Here is a 15,287-nt window from a genome sequence, read left to right as displayed (position 1 = left end):
GAGAGCACGTGCTAGCTCGTTCCTTACGCACGCCTGCCAGCTGCAAATATCGTGCAGAGGTCCAACGAAATTCACGCGTCGTGCACGCATGCAGAGCAATGGAGAACACGGGATCCATCTGGCGTGTGCGTGACCTCCTTGAATTATCTTGACTCCTAAGGACCCGCCGTCGAACAAATTTCGCCGTTTCCTATTTCGTCCTTTTCACGTATTCCCTCTATCCTCGCTGTCTTGAGCCTCACATCAAAATTGCAGCCGTTTTACGTATTCAGAAATATGTTTAATAGCCTTGCCTCTTTGTTATTTAAATCCGGCTGAAATTGTGGCGTGATATTGTTATGCGAGAGACGGGAAGATTTTTTACTTTAACGTAGTCTTCCAAAATACTTAATTAATATTTCATGTTTCAATGTAAAACTTTGTGTGTTAGGTATATACTTACGTCCCTTAAGGCAGGAGTCCACATTGAAAGTGTCAAAAAATCCATTCTTTTAATGGAACTGGTACGAAATAATTGAATGGTAGTTTCTAGGATCAATTAGGTGATGTTTCGAGACAACATGTACATTTTATTGATTGCTTTGCAATTTTATTAAATTTTTCGATTTTTTTTGAACCGTCAAATCGAGCAACCCCCTTAAAAAAGTAGGTTTTAGTTTCCACTCGCGACACGACAAAGACCTAGACAATAGCCACGGGACGAGATGTTATCGATTAACTATGCGAAAGTACCGCCTTTCCTCTCGTCCTTTGTCCCCTTTTCAATTGCAAGCACATCCTCCCTTGCTTCAACCATCCCCCAGATTGTGCCAGACTTCACGTACACCCTGTAGATCCGTGCAGTGAAAAGGAAGAGGGGAACGATTACCTCACAGGGGTAGTTTCCTCCCTTACTGATGGCCAATCGCAGCTCGTGCACGCCCAGTGACGTCATCGTTACCCCTCTGCAGTGTAATTAGCCAATCCCATCGCAGGGTGGCCAACATCCAACCCCCAGCACGATTATATTTACAAGCCAATGATTTCTACAGTATTCGACCGGTATTCTATGTGTATACATGTGTATGTGTGTACGTGCACACGCGTGTCGTGTGTCTAAATTGCAAGACAGGAACGAACACAATGCTCCTTCTCTACATAAGCTTTTTCCCCTGTTGGTAGGTTCAAGTTTTCACCCCCTTTCCTCCACCATGTCCTTGTATTTTTTGCCTCCTTTTGCTTTGACGTATATACTCGTTTCTTCTTTCAATTCGTTTTTCCTTACCAGAGGGTGGAATTATTTATTACATACGATACATGGCTGGTGAGTTCCTCACGTCTGAATGGAAAAACGACGCTGTTGGTTTCGTTGAGAAGCACACGAGGCAGTTGTGAATAATGTTTTACCGAAATCTGTGTTTCTCAATGGTAAAGAATCGGGGAATATAAAAGGAAAATTGTTATTTGTTAAAATTTCGATCGGTTAAAGGCTGTACGTGACATGATGTGATCTGTAACACTAGTCCCCATGGTTCTTTCCCGGGAAGCATCAGACTACCCAATCTGAATTCAAATTATCAAATTATCAATCTTATAAAATTATCTATTCTCTTATAAGTACAGTTTTGTATTTTACCTGTATCAAAGAAGGTTTCTTTAATTTTACAGAGAAATCTTCTTAGGAAAAGTTCACTAACTGTGAACTTCCACCATCGACACCGCTGTATCTTGTACAAAAGAGTCTAAAAGAAGAGGGGAAAAAAACGATAGAGAGATGAATGAGCTTCCTCTCTTGAAGAAGATCGCTAGTAGATAACGATTACACAGTATAGAGTGTACGATGACAAGGAGAAGATGAAAATGAAGAGAATGCCTCCGGAGGATCGCTGACAATAAAAGATGAGGATGCTGGTGTATGAACGTGTATCATCAGTTCAGGGCTGTAGGTGTGTTTGAGTATCGCTTTCTGCAGTTTAGGGATAATCCGCTTACGCAGGCCGAGCCCGTCGTCGTTCACGTCGTCTTTGGTGGCATTGTTGCCGGCGTTTTGTGAGAAAACAGCATTTTCGACGCTCGAGGTGGCGACAAGAACGGGCTTAACTTATCTCCGTCACAACAAGAACGAGGCCGGCTTCCCTTTCACGTGGGAGGATTCTCCAGTCTCGTCGTTGCGTCCTGCGCTGCACCTGATGCGCCCTATGTACACCTGAAAAGAGAATAAAGAAATTTGATAGTAAATCAGTTGAGTTTGAAAGAGGATGAATCTTGAGGAGTATTGGAACTTAGGAAATGTGGAAGCTTCGATAAAATAGGAGTTTAGAAAGTATTAAAGTTCAGGATATATGAAAACTCAGAAAACATTGGAACTTCCTATTGATGATAGCTTTCGGGGAAGGGGTTGTCGGCGCGGCCACCCCTCTCTAACATAATCCCATGAATACATAATCTAGAAGCAAACAGCCGACACGCGTGGCTCGTTTTAGAACGGCCGTGATATTTCACGGATTACGAATATTTGCGCTTCGTTTCACGGTATCTCGATCGCCGATTTCTCTACGCAGGAATCGTGACCAGTGACGTTAGTCCTCTCTCCTGTTTTTTTTCCTCGTCTCGAGTCTCGTATCTCTTTTATCCAGCGAAAAAAAATGAAACGGAAGTTGATGGATGAGTTTCATGCACGATTTAATCGACGAGTCTTACAATAGGGATAAAACAAGATGTATTCGATTTTTTACTTATGTTTTTTATTCATGTAAATGTCTCTTGAGCGTTTCAGATAACTCTATTGATTCATATGTTAATGGGTAAAATGAATCTTTCACTTGTTTAATTATCGATAATATCTTTTTATATAGGAAGGAAGAAATGAAGTGGAGATTTTTCTAAATTTTCAATAGAATTATTATTTGTTCTTAGTTGCCCATACGCGGACGCTTAGTTTGTTCCGTGGTTGATCCTTAAACGCTAGGGTCGATTAATTTTTAACGCGTTTGAACGGGAAAACGACGCATGGGTACGAAGAATCGGTAGAACATGTTAAGGCAGTCAGAAAGACAAGCTCGATGAATTACAAAAAAACCGATCGTCGAGTCTTCGTCGAAGAATTGCGTAAAATCACACTCCTCCCCGTGTGTATTCTAGATTATTAGCGCCTTATGAAAATAATTCTCTGAACGAGTGAATCAATTTTCTCTCTTCCTTTTTTTTTTCTTTCATATTTCACATGGCAGGACTCTTCAATTCTTCGTAAAGATAATGTTGCAATCATCGAACGCAAAGTTCACAGAGGGATTATCGATCACACGTTTAAATGAAAAACTTCCATTGGAGAAGAAACGACGGTACTAGTCTAAAATTATTTCAATTCATCGCTTTCAGGGAACGCTATATTACAACATTAATTAGGCTACTGATAAAAGTAAATTCATTAGTCCAGATATAAACGATCTAGACCTATTGGAAATCGATTAGTCTAATCATCTATATATTATTAGTAACTATTAATTATCATAATACTATTACTATTATTGATTAATCAATAAAAATATCAGTCTAATTAGAACTCGAATACATGTATAACAATCGAATATTGAAACGTCTTTTACACTTAGTACCGTCTCCCATGAATTCCTTCAAGGCAACTTCCATAAAAAACAAAAAAGCGAAATAAAAATCACTATACATCATCCCTGCATGTTCTCTGCAGGCCTTTAATCCTTTGCACTGGTGCGATCGCAAATAGTACGATAAATAGTACGATTAATACATATATATAGAAAATATCGTTATTTACATTAACGTACAAAACTAGAACGTTCTAGCAGACGAGATTAATAGCGATCGATTATTAATCATACGTGTTTCATCTTCCCGGCTTCGCCGCGTTATACTTAATTACGTGTATCGTTAATTCAATTACAAGTATCATCGTAATTATTATCGTAATTATTAGACGATAAAAAAGTTTCGTTTCATTCTTACGAAAACAAAAAAAGAAAAAATAACGAACAAAAAACGCTGAACGGAAGAAGAATTATTCTTCCGCTTTGATTATTCTTTACACGTGTAACGGCATACGCGATACATTATAGTAGCGATAATGTTCTAATTTATGGAAGAAATGACAAATTAAGGAGGTGTCTCTATAAATGATTAAACTGGCACGATAAAAAATGACAGAACAAAAAAGACAAGAAAAAAAAAAGATGTAACAATTGTACAAGCTAAGAGCGTGTACACGTGGAGGATCGGAATCACTTGCAGTTATACGTTCGATTATCCCCTATAGTTACAATCGTAAGCTCCTCTACGATATCATTCGGTGTGTATCGAGTTACAATTAATTGAGCGTAGGCAGCTCGTAGTATTTGTTCGTTAGGAGTGCAAAGGCTTAAACAACGAAGGCGTTTTATGTATATGTACACCGTGGTCGGCTACAAGGGAAACCCGACTTGTTTCCTCGTGCATGAGGATGCGCTTCGTCAACTTTGTTGAACTAATTAACACTTTAGCAGCGAAACACTATCTTCCTCGCTTCAATGAAACAGCTCGTGTTTCTTATTATATTATATTAGATTAACCGCTTCAATTTCATTAATTTCCCTGCCAGTTCATGATCAAGATTTCTTCAGGATTTCTATCGACCGACAATGTTTTAACATGTTGCGTGAAATTGGCGCGGCACTCAACGTGTTAATGGCAAATCTGAAAGGGATATTTAAAAATAAATTTCAAGTAAATTCGTGTGATATGATTAATTGGAGTAGCATGTAGGAAGAAATTCGATCGCAACTAACGTGTTAACGGCGAATCCGGAAGTGGATGACCAAAAGAATAATACGCACATTCACTCTTGCTCTCGTGGCTCACGCACTTTCTCTCCCTTACAAAAATACGTTGGACGGAACCGACGACGAGTATAGTCTCCTCGTGCTCTGCTTTTTTTCATCTTTTTTTCTGCGCTTTTTGTCTTCTTATTTTATTCTCTTATTTTGTCGCTTAATTAAAACACGGCGTTAAACGATCGAGTTTTGAGCGCTCCGGTTCGTTCCTTTGTCATCTCTGTTCCATCGAGAATTCTGCAGGATCGAAGAAGGGTAAATAATTTAAAATTGACATATTTATCTTAAGTTACATTTTTTTTCTTTTTGTAAAAGAATTAAAAAGCTTCGAGCTTTCATAAAATCGAAAGTTATATAAAGATTGATATGCAACAGGATCACAAAAAATATTCGTGGTTTCAGCAGTAAAGGTATAATTTTACTTGATCACAAGGTATAAAAACAGGATGTTAATAAAATTCAATATGGAGGATGAAATGTACCGTACGGATTTTTATAAAATGATACACATCACCCGAATGGCTTCCTCCCAATTTACGTTATGTTAAAAAAATTAGACCTCTGAACATCGATACTCGCGATTATTGCTCTATCGAAATATCGTTTAGGGTTTCTTCGGTCACGCTGCTCAAAATTTCGTCGATTTAAAATACTGATGAACAGTCGAAAAATACAAAGGGTCGAACGATTAAAAAGGCAACCGCTCGTTGATTTTTTCTTCAAAATGCATCTAAGGGGATTGAACACTTAAACTAAACGCAAAACGCTCGTTTCTTATTTTTCAATAAAAGCTTTTTCAAAATTCTACATAATCTTTCTCCTTTTCTTTCATTTACATTCTCAGTTGATCGCTTCTCTGATCCCAAAAATTGTCACTGGAACACAATGTCGAAAGGTTCACAGTATCTCTCTACGACATGCAAAAAAAGAAATTCAAAAAATCCCCGAAAAACATCATCATTCCACTTAATCTTCAATAACGACTCGCGAAATATTATTATACACACAGCTCTTACAGGCAGTACTACGATCGATTTCACGTTCGCGATATGATCGCCATGTTTAAAACTGATCTCGATTGGTCGATTATTAATCGAAGTGCTGGTAAATCGATCGAACTTCGATTTCGAGAATTTAGAGCCAAACGATAGCTGACATATGTTTGCTATCGCAAGACTTTGCACAATTGGAATTTCTTTTTTTATTTTATATAATTTTGAATACAATTTTTGTTAAAATTTTTTGAACAATTATAGTTTGTTGTTGATTATGAAATCTCTCGTAATGCAGCGTTCAGAAACTCGGGATAACTCGCTGGCGAACGGACGAAGAGTAAAACGGAAAATGGGAAAAAGTTAAACCGGCACTACTGGGACGAATGAAAAAGAGACGAGAATGGAGCGAGGGGACGCTGAAAGAAACGTTGCGCGCGTGAAACAATCGATTCGTCCCGCACTCGACAAGGAAAATTCTAAACGATCCCGGAACTCGTTTGCTCAACGAACATTTCTTCCAAAAAAGTTAATATCTTCATCTTCTTTTCGAAATTTTCAAATTTCTCGTCTTTTTTTCAAATAATTACTCTTAAATCGCATTTCATTCTGTTCTCCATTATGGAAACTCTCGAAACCTAACGGATAAGAGAACAATCGATTTTGTCTTCCACTAAGCGCTTCTCTCAACTTTGTCACGTTCGATATTCGTGCGATATATCAGGGGTTTCAAAACATACCTATGATTAGAGTACCTTTATTTCTTTCGTTTTTTTCTTTTATTAATGAAAGGACGCAAATGGCTCTTGCAAAAATACAATTTGTTATCTCATCTTCTTCTGTTATTACCTCTAGAAAAAAGTGTTACTACCTATTATTTTATACTCCTTAAACAACTCTCGCTTGTTGTTCATCATCGTCGTTCTCACGTCTGTGTGTTTGTCTCTGTGTACGTGTGTATGTTCCGTTTTAAGTTTACTCGAACTTGCGTTAAGTTAACACGAGACTGTGGCAAGAAGGCCGTCAAAAAGTTTATATTTGCATTCCCTCATAATCGTAAGAGGTTATACTTCAAGAAAACTTTCGTCATTGCAACGCCATCTTTGTTTTCTCAACACACACATCGTATCTCATAAGCCCCCTTCATTCTTTTATATATATATAATATAGCACAATATATTATATAATGTTACACTTTACAATCATCAAATATCATTCAAGAAATCCATAATATTCTAATCAATGCACCGATAGATTAGTCACAATCGACGAAATTTTGCTTTCAGATTAGGTTCTCTGTTCAAACACCACCCGGTTCCCTCCAAAAAACAGGGTGCATCAATTGTTGTGCACACAGGCTAGGCGAACATCGTGATATACAGTCTCAACATCATTCACCGAGTCTATAGGTAGCATTCAAGCAATTTACATTCACTCTTTTTAAGAATCATTTCCTAAGAATCTGTCTTTTATTTCACAGCGTCATCATCAACATTGTCATCAGTGTAGCGGATGTCCTCCAATTGTTCTTTCCCCTCGGATGTGTCGTCGATCAGCGACCAGAATTTGAAAAGAGCCATGGGGAGGAGGAAGAAACGGTCCTCGACGAACCAATCCGCCAAGCTTCCCGGAATAGAGCAGCTCGAACGCACGATGATTCTCTTTCGTGGTCGATACAGTCCATTCTCTTCTTTTTCCTCGAGCTTTCTCGATTCTCTGTCAGGTAACGACGAGTCTGGCGGTCGGGTTCACCAAGTGCCTCAGCCGTGGTCACTCGAGGCTCCGTATCAGAACAACGAGCTCGCGAAAGGAGGCACCCAGTTTGCCTGATGTTACTTGCTTCTTGAGAATGATGCTGCGGATCGACGAGAGCTTCTCGTAACAGGAGAGACACTTGTGGTATCTGGGAATGTAAGAAGATTGTTTGATTTTATGGTTCTTTTAATTATTATCTTGGATAGGTTGTGTAATATGAAATAAAATTAATCGATGCCTATTAGGAATGTATAGACTCCTAGAAGTTTACAACACTCAGCTAATCACATGAGAGATGAATTTGCGAATGAATAAGAATCTTGCATTTTATATTACATGACCTAATAATTGGTGCTGATTCTAGGTAGCTTTACTCACCGTTCCTCCCTCGACACGTCTACTCCAATTGTGTGAAGAGGTGCTTCTACGTTAGATTTTATTACTGACGCAAAGTTTCGCAGGATAAGTCTCAGCGCTGAACAACCCACTGTTATATACCTGAAACAATTATTGGAAGACCCAAAACTTTATTCTTCTGTCTATAAAAATTTCCTCTAATTCTTAGAACGACAATACTTAGAAAATCTTCTTTCTTCCATACAAAATAAAAGTAAAAAGTTATATTAATAGACAGATTGTGAATTGTTTAATCTAATGAGTGAATGACGCTAATTTCAGGGAACGCGGCAGAAAAATAACCGAAAAGTAGAAGATGAGAAAGCGTGGACCGGGAGAAGAGCATCAGTTCTAACGCCCACCGGTGCGTGTCACGGCTAGTTTGTTCCAAAACGTGTTATTAGCCCATAACGACGCCAATAAATAACGAAAGGCACGAAAGGCTTGGTCGTGGGATTCCGCACGCTTGCTTTCGAACAACGATAAAGGGTTCGCGCGGGCTCCCGTTCGAATCAGCGAGACGAATCGCACGAGCCGCCTCATAAATGTTCCACATAACGTCCAACGTTCGCTCCTGAACCTCCTATGAACATTTTACACCATAATCATCCATAAAATACTCGTATGTACCATGAACTTTCAAATTTTTACACTATACAATTATTATATATCATAAAATAATTTAAAAATATTTGTATTAAAAAGGAATTTTTCTTGACTATCATTCATATCGTAGAAGATAATTCTTTAATTATAAGAATTAAAAAAAAATTTTTGTCAGGTTTCTCGTTATCACAGAAGATAATTTTGGATTCTCAAGAAGGGGTAAAGTTAGATGAATCGAGAAGCGATCGTGCGACACAGAAGAACCCTTCCTGGCGTGTGGCACGCGACATCGTATCAAATATTCATGGTTGTGCTTCCTTTTTTTTTCTCACGAGCCTGCCACCTTTGACCAGGACGAAAACCCGTGACGAACGAGCCGTGAAAACGGCGAGTAGTTATATGCAAACTGCGCGCCGCGTTACGCCGCCGAGATGTGTATATTTAGCCGGCAATTTGCTGGCTGGATTCACCCTTGCGGCGGCTGTCGAACCGTGACTCGAAAGTACCGTAATCAGTGAAAATTCGAGGACAAATTGTCAGTAAATAGTACCTGCATCGGAAAAATCTGTTTACCTTTGCCATTAGGATCATTATTTGCTGCATAAAACAATTGCAAATATCGAGCGTAATTTGGTACTTCGAATTTCCATAATTTAGAAATTTTAGTCATTCTTTGAATCCATAGTGATTGCCTTTTGAATTAAGGAATATGTAAAGTGTAGTTCATGTTATACAAAAGCAAAGATTTAAATAGCTTTGTTGCTCATAAAAAAAATCACACGGTCTTAAATAAGCCTGATATTAATTGCCTTATTTTACGATACACATCTATCAAGGCTACAATCATCATTAGAGCTATTTTACTTTCCTGAAGATCACGGTCTTCCCATCAATTTCGCGAACAACGAAAGCGTATATACCAATGACTTGGTAATGGTTTCTTTTCATTTCGAGCTGCGATCGTCGAGCGTAGCAGACAGAGAAAAAGGAGGACAGAGGAACGAGACTCGACTGTTGCGTCGTCGAGTGATTGTGGACGGCAGCTGTTGAGCGACCGACAATTAGTACGAATTCACTTTTATGGCATCGACTGTGCGCACACGGACACGATGGTTACAGGTTTCCTGAACGGACGTGATCAACGACCATAAACGACCCGAGGAAAGCTGAGGAAACGAGGAATTATTACCTGTATGCAATACACAGTATTCTGCACTTTCAAAAAACTCTCATTCATGCTCAGAAAATCTAATACTAATTAGGTTTTAAAATCAAATGATAATTTGTGATTGAGTATTTTTAATTTATGATTGGAATAAAAAAATAATATTAGTTGATAAGATAGGAGGAAAAGGCTATTATTCCTTAAAAAATGATTACATAAATTTTGAAAACGTTTAATTCAATAGAATTTTAAATGTTAATAATCTAAAATCTGCTAGTAGTCTGTATTTGATCACACGTTAAAAATAAAAATCACCTAAAGTAAATCTATTATGAAACTCAATGTAACAATCACAGTTCTTGACAAATTACGTACTCGTTATTTTTTTCTTCAGTCTAAAAATAACAGTGACACGCGTGGAGAAAAAGTGCTGAGACGATGATGGTCGCAATAACCGGCGGCGTAACGAATGGAACGGCAATTTTCCGGACTGCTAGTCACACTCGCATTCTAAATGGACACACTATTATTAGATCACTGATTGATATTGGCTTGGCGATTAATATGGGAAACTTTCTCGGTTAATCTAATCCGCCATCTAATCTGTTTCATTGAATCAATTACAAGCAACGCCATAAAATTAAATCGTTCGAACTGATAACATAATCGGTTGTTTAACCTAACTTAACTTAACCTAGGCCCATGAAATTCTTTTCTTTTTTTGTTCTTAAAGGGCGATCAAGGCGAAGCAAACAGTCGACGTTAATAGGCGTGTACAATTTATAATGCGCATTGTGTGCGTAATTAAAGGAAGAATGGGGCAGGAAGAAATGGATAACCAATGCACACGTGAAAGGAAACGCTCGTTTCTCGCTACGACAGCGCAATAGCAACAGCTTGTAACTGAGCATCGGTTAATTACACCGTTTCGAGGATCGGTCGCACGCGCCGTTGCATTGCTCTGCTTGTTATTCGAAACTTTTATCTAAAGATAAACCATAACAGAAACATTATAATTTTAATATATTCTACAATTATTCACCGTGTTTTTACGACACACGGATAATCAATAATGTAAAAGGCAAACGTATGTTTTTCAAGAATGCGTCACAGCCGTATCCAACTTCCTACGCCATCGTTAATATTCATGATCGGCTGTCAAGCGAGAAAGAAAAGGATTTACTGCACATAACTGTCCATGGAGAGCGTCAACATATGCGAGACCCTTCGAATTTTCGAGATCGAACAATAATACACGCAAGGATTTTCAGCCTCGAATTTGCATCTGCCACTATCTTCCATTGTCTCGGCTAATTTCGCGAACCCTCTTTTCGCTCGTCATCCTCCACGCCTCGTGTTTCCCTGTTCGACGAATTAGCCATTCCCATACAGCCATACCAAGCACGTGAAGTACGCGACCCCACTTGAAATTCCCTGTTTGCTTTCTCTCTCTCTCTCTCTCTTTCTCTCTAGCCATTCGAGAACCCACCCTGCTAGGGGTGGCTCGATTTTCTTTAATTCAGCGAGCGTGTTGTGTTTCATGATGGAAATTGAGGTAACGTTAGAAGATAGGTAGGAGCAGTGTATCGTGTTCTAAATTTTAATCCTGGTGTTAATGAAATAATTGTTATGGGAGAGGTAATCTTTTTCTGAGACGGTGAAAAGTTCAAGGAAAGCAAAATAGAAAGTTAAAGGGAAGTTTTTACTTACATTTCGTATTTACTTTGTAACAAGTCCCCAATAGGGCCAAGTAGAGAATTGCATAAATCCAAGTTCCACATTGTTCTGTAAATAAAAAATTGAGGAATGGAAGGAACAAGTTCTGATTAATTAAAGATTCGTAAAATCGTATTACTTACGGTTTTAGTGTCAGTATCCCCAACAGATCCACGATAACTGAAAGATCGTCCATCGCTACAGCAGATTCCACCGCAGCCTAACAATTCAACATATCTTTATAATCACATTTTACTTACCATTTAATAACAAAAAACGATTAATCGAAATTACCTTAAGATCTTTATTGTGCCAGAGAGAGTAAATAATTTGTAAGGAACGATGGCGGCTCGAGAGCACTGCCATCATGGACTCATGACCACGCATCATACTGTTCAGTACTTCAGCTTCTGACATTTCGTTGAGTACTCCCATTTGAGAGTAACCCAATCCAGTCGAACTTCCATAGTGATTCTATAAAAAAAAAAAAAAATCCTTAATCACACTCACATATTTATTTTTTTTTTTAACTAATCGTGTGTAAATAATAATTTACCGGTAGAAAAGTTTCGACGTCCAAACCGTAGGGTTTGTCGGCGCTAATGGGGACAAACTCCTCCTTCTCTGTATTCTCGACGTTCGGCCTCAATTGCGTGGCGCGAACGTCCGCCTTAGGATTCGGGGGCACTTGAACTTTGTTTGATTTCTTTGTGGTGAAGGTCGTGGTAGTGGAAGCGTTGCGCGCGGACAGCGACGTTGAGGTAGCAAAGTTTCTGTTCAGCGAGATGGACCTAGATTGCGCAGAATTTGGCCTGTTTAACGCAGGATCGGAGGGGCTGTGCTTTATACTATTAATTCTGCAAGAACGTTAAACGCGTTTCCAATAATTCCAATTCTCTTATATTACATTCTAATATCTACAATATAATCTCTGTACATATACTTACTGTACCGGGTAATCGCTTTCGTAACCCTGTTCTCCATCTCTACAGCTACTCTGTCTTTTCAAGTAATGCTTAGGAGAATCCGGGCTAGGTGCTCTATTCTTTAGTTTTCCATCGTCCATCACTGGAAGAACGGCAGCCATTGGTGCTACGCGAGGTGTCAACGTAGAGTTCGACCTCTGAGGACCCAAAGGCTGTGGAAGTGTTCCTACATCACTGGTGTTACCAGTCTTTCTTCCAGGAAGAGGCGTGATATTTTGTCTTAAAGGTGGTATGGACACGAGGTTCTTCGATGTTCTACCAAGACCGTTGTTCGTTTGGAAATTCGCCTTCATTTGACTGGTGGACGTGACCGTGTTCCTTTGAACAGGCGGCGACGATTTGATAGGTTGAACACGCACTGGCACTGGTTTTGTTAACGATAACGTTGGTGCAGGTGGAGGTGGAGATGACGGTGACGAAATGGGTGGAACTTCCTCTGTTTCCACCGTGTTTAGATTTGTCATTGAGGTAGAAAGATTTTGTAGTATCTGCGGTTGTGTAGGATCTGAAAAATGAATGAACGTAGAACGATGTAAGAGTTGAATATTTTATGCAAGCTATGGAAAAGTTTGTACATTAACATCCATGCAATTTTGGTGTACAAGGAGGAAAAAGAAGGGGAGTTGTTGTTGTTGTTGTTGTTGTTTCTTTTTTTTTTTTTTTTTTTTTAGAACTCACCTACATCTTGAGGCTCCTCGAAAGCCTCAGGTTCTGGAGGTGGAGTGCGAGACACTGAAACATATCGTGCACAGCATGCTCATTCACAAACCATACAGGACGACATCCAATTTTTAGATGCATTTGTAATTTTCAGGCTCGTGATTATAGGTGAGTAATCGAAAGTTAGAATAAAATGGAACTTGAGTATGTTATTGTACACAGACCTTGCAACAAAGAACGAGTAATGGTAACGATTGTATGATGTACTTACGTGACCTATTTGGTTGGAAAACGTCGTGATATTCTGTAACGTTGGGAATATCCGCGAACGTCGCTTCATCTTCTGGATCAGTTCCGGATTTGTCTGCCTCTTCTATAGTTCGTACATCTAATCTATAAGTAAATCATGATTATGTTATTCATTAAAACAATATAATATTAAATATAAAAATGGTTTATTAAACTTACGTGTGTTTCTTTAATCCAGGTGGCCTTTCTCTAGAAAAACTTTTCCTTAACGAATTCCCATGACTGAATGGAGAACCAGACGTTGACACTCCTCCCAATGGAGCAATTTTCTTTAAATCACACACGTACAAAATGATATTTGCGGTGTGAAAACTTGCACCGATCTGAAAAATTAATTGATACAAATTTTAACTCATGATTGATTGTACAAATACTAAGACCATTCATAAATATCTTACCAATTGATTCTGAGCTATAGCTATATCCTGTACCTTTCCCCAACCAGTTGGGACAGAATCTAATGTTCTACCTGGTTCCCAACCATAAACTTTTAACACATCATGGCAGCCAGCAAACAAACATTCTCCACCTTGACTGAAATAGAGGCATCTAACCAAAATAGAAGAAGTATTAATAAATTAAAAAAGAGCTATAATGATAATAGATATTCTACAAAATTCGAGAAATTCACCTGATTACAGAGGAATGACTTTGGTCTGTAGAAGAAACAAGTTGAAAAGATTCCAAGTCCCAAAAGTGAACTGTCCTGTCTGCACTACCACTGGCTAATAAAAATTCATGGGGATGAAATTCTACTGTTGTTGCTGGACCTCTGTGTTCAGAAAATTCTCTTAACTGTCTACCAGCTCTTAAATCCCATAACTAATTTAAAAGGAAAACATTAATTAGAAAACATAACTGGTACTATATCAAAATAGTATATATAACTTTACCTTAACCATTCCTTCCTCTCCTGCACTAGCAATCCACTGGCCATCAGGACTAAATTTTAAACTATTCACCATCCTATTGTGTCCTTTATAAGTGAAGATACAACCCTTCCTTCTAATATCCCAAAGTTTGATAGCAGTGTCTAAACTTCCTGATGCTAATAGCTCTCCATAAGGATGAAAGTCCATACATCGTATACCTGCTTTATGTCCTGTTAATGTACGGGCCAATTTAGCATGTTCCAAATCCCAGATTTTCAATGCTCCTGTTTGCGAGCCAGCGCATACTAAATCTTCTGTTTGTCCAAATCTTACACATTCTATAGGAGTGGTATGACCACTCAAGCTCTGAAATCCAATAAAACAAATACCATTTATATAAGAAAATCTTCAATAATCATGAGCATAGAGTATAATTTCATCAGAATTTCAGCAATAAGTCATTGTTTAAACAAGCAACATCAAGGAGAAGATGAAACTATACCATAATACAATTCTGCTTTCCAACTGCCCATAGATTCACTTTCTTATCATCACCGCCAGTGACCAAAACACGTCCAGACTTGTGACCTAATGCCAGACAATTGACATTGGACGAGTGGGCAACAAAATCCTCTGCACAGAAAGAAAGCACATTCTTTTACAACTGACCTGAACAAGATGTCATCAATGTTCCAATGACATCACAAGAAGACAATGTATTTTCCATTAAACAAAGGTTATGACCATAATTGGAAGATGCAACGAGTAATTAATCTGTCGAATCTCATTCATCGACTTGTAAACATGAATTGTTTACTCAGGTCAGAGAAGAGAGCGGCAGAAAGGAATCCGTTGGACGCACACCGAGCAACGACGTATTGAATAAAGAATAATTGAAGGTACAAGCGGGACAATCACTTACGGAGTTTCCATGACCTCTTCGTGGACGAAGCCATATTCCGGGACCACAGGATTGCGTTGTGCACGACTTATTTGGCAATGACAACAAT

General features: G+C 38.6%; 1 protein-coding gene across 1 annotated transcript; it reads right to left on the bottom strand.

Annotated features, from left to right (window-relative positions):
* Positions 1-7,335: 7,335 nt before the first annotated feature.
* On the bottom strand, positions 7,336-15,233 carry LOC108571675 (katanin p80 WD40 repeat-containing subunit B1). The gene is made up of 15 exons (XM_017933777.1): positions 15,200-15,233; positions 14,780-14,910; positions 14,299-14,643; positions 14,037-14,227; positions 13,804-13,954; positions 13,565-13,728; positions 13,368-13,489; positions 13,115-13,168; positions 12,398-12,941; positions 12,007-12,307; positions 11,745-11,924; positions 11,594-11,670; positions 11,445-11,519; positions 7,946-8,065; positions 7,336-7,715 (listed from the first exon to the last, which is right to left on the bottom strand). The coding sequence occupies exons 1-15, from the start codon at positions 15,231-15,233 to the stop codon at positions 7,583-7,585; spliced, it is 2,622 nt and encodes an 873-aa protein (XP_017789266.1). The 3' UTR covers positions 7,336-7,582.
* Positions 15,234-15,287: the final 54 nt, after the last annotated feature.

This window comes from Habropoda laboriosa, unplaced genomic scaffold (assembly GCF_001263275.1).
Source record: "Habropoda laboriosa isolate 0110345459 unplaced genomic scaffold, ASM126327v1 scaffold123, whole genome shotgun sequence".
In the NCBI taxonomy this organism is placed as follows: domain Eukaryota; kingdom Metazoa; phylum Arthropoda; class Insecta; order Hymenoptera; family Apidae; genus Habropoda; species Habropoda laboriosa.
The sequence above is the reverse complement of the archived record's forward strand: the minus strand, read 5'-3'. Positions and strand labels throughout refer to the sequence as shown.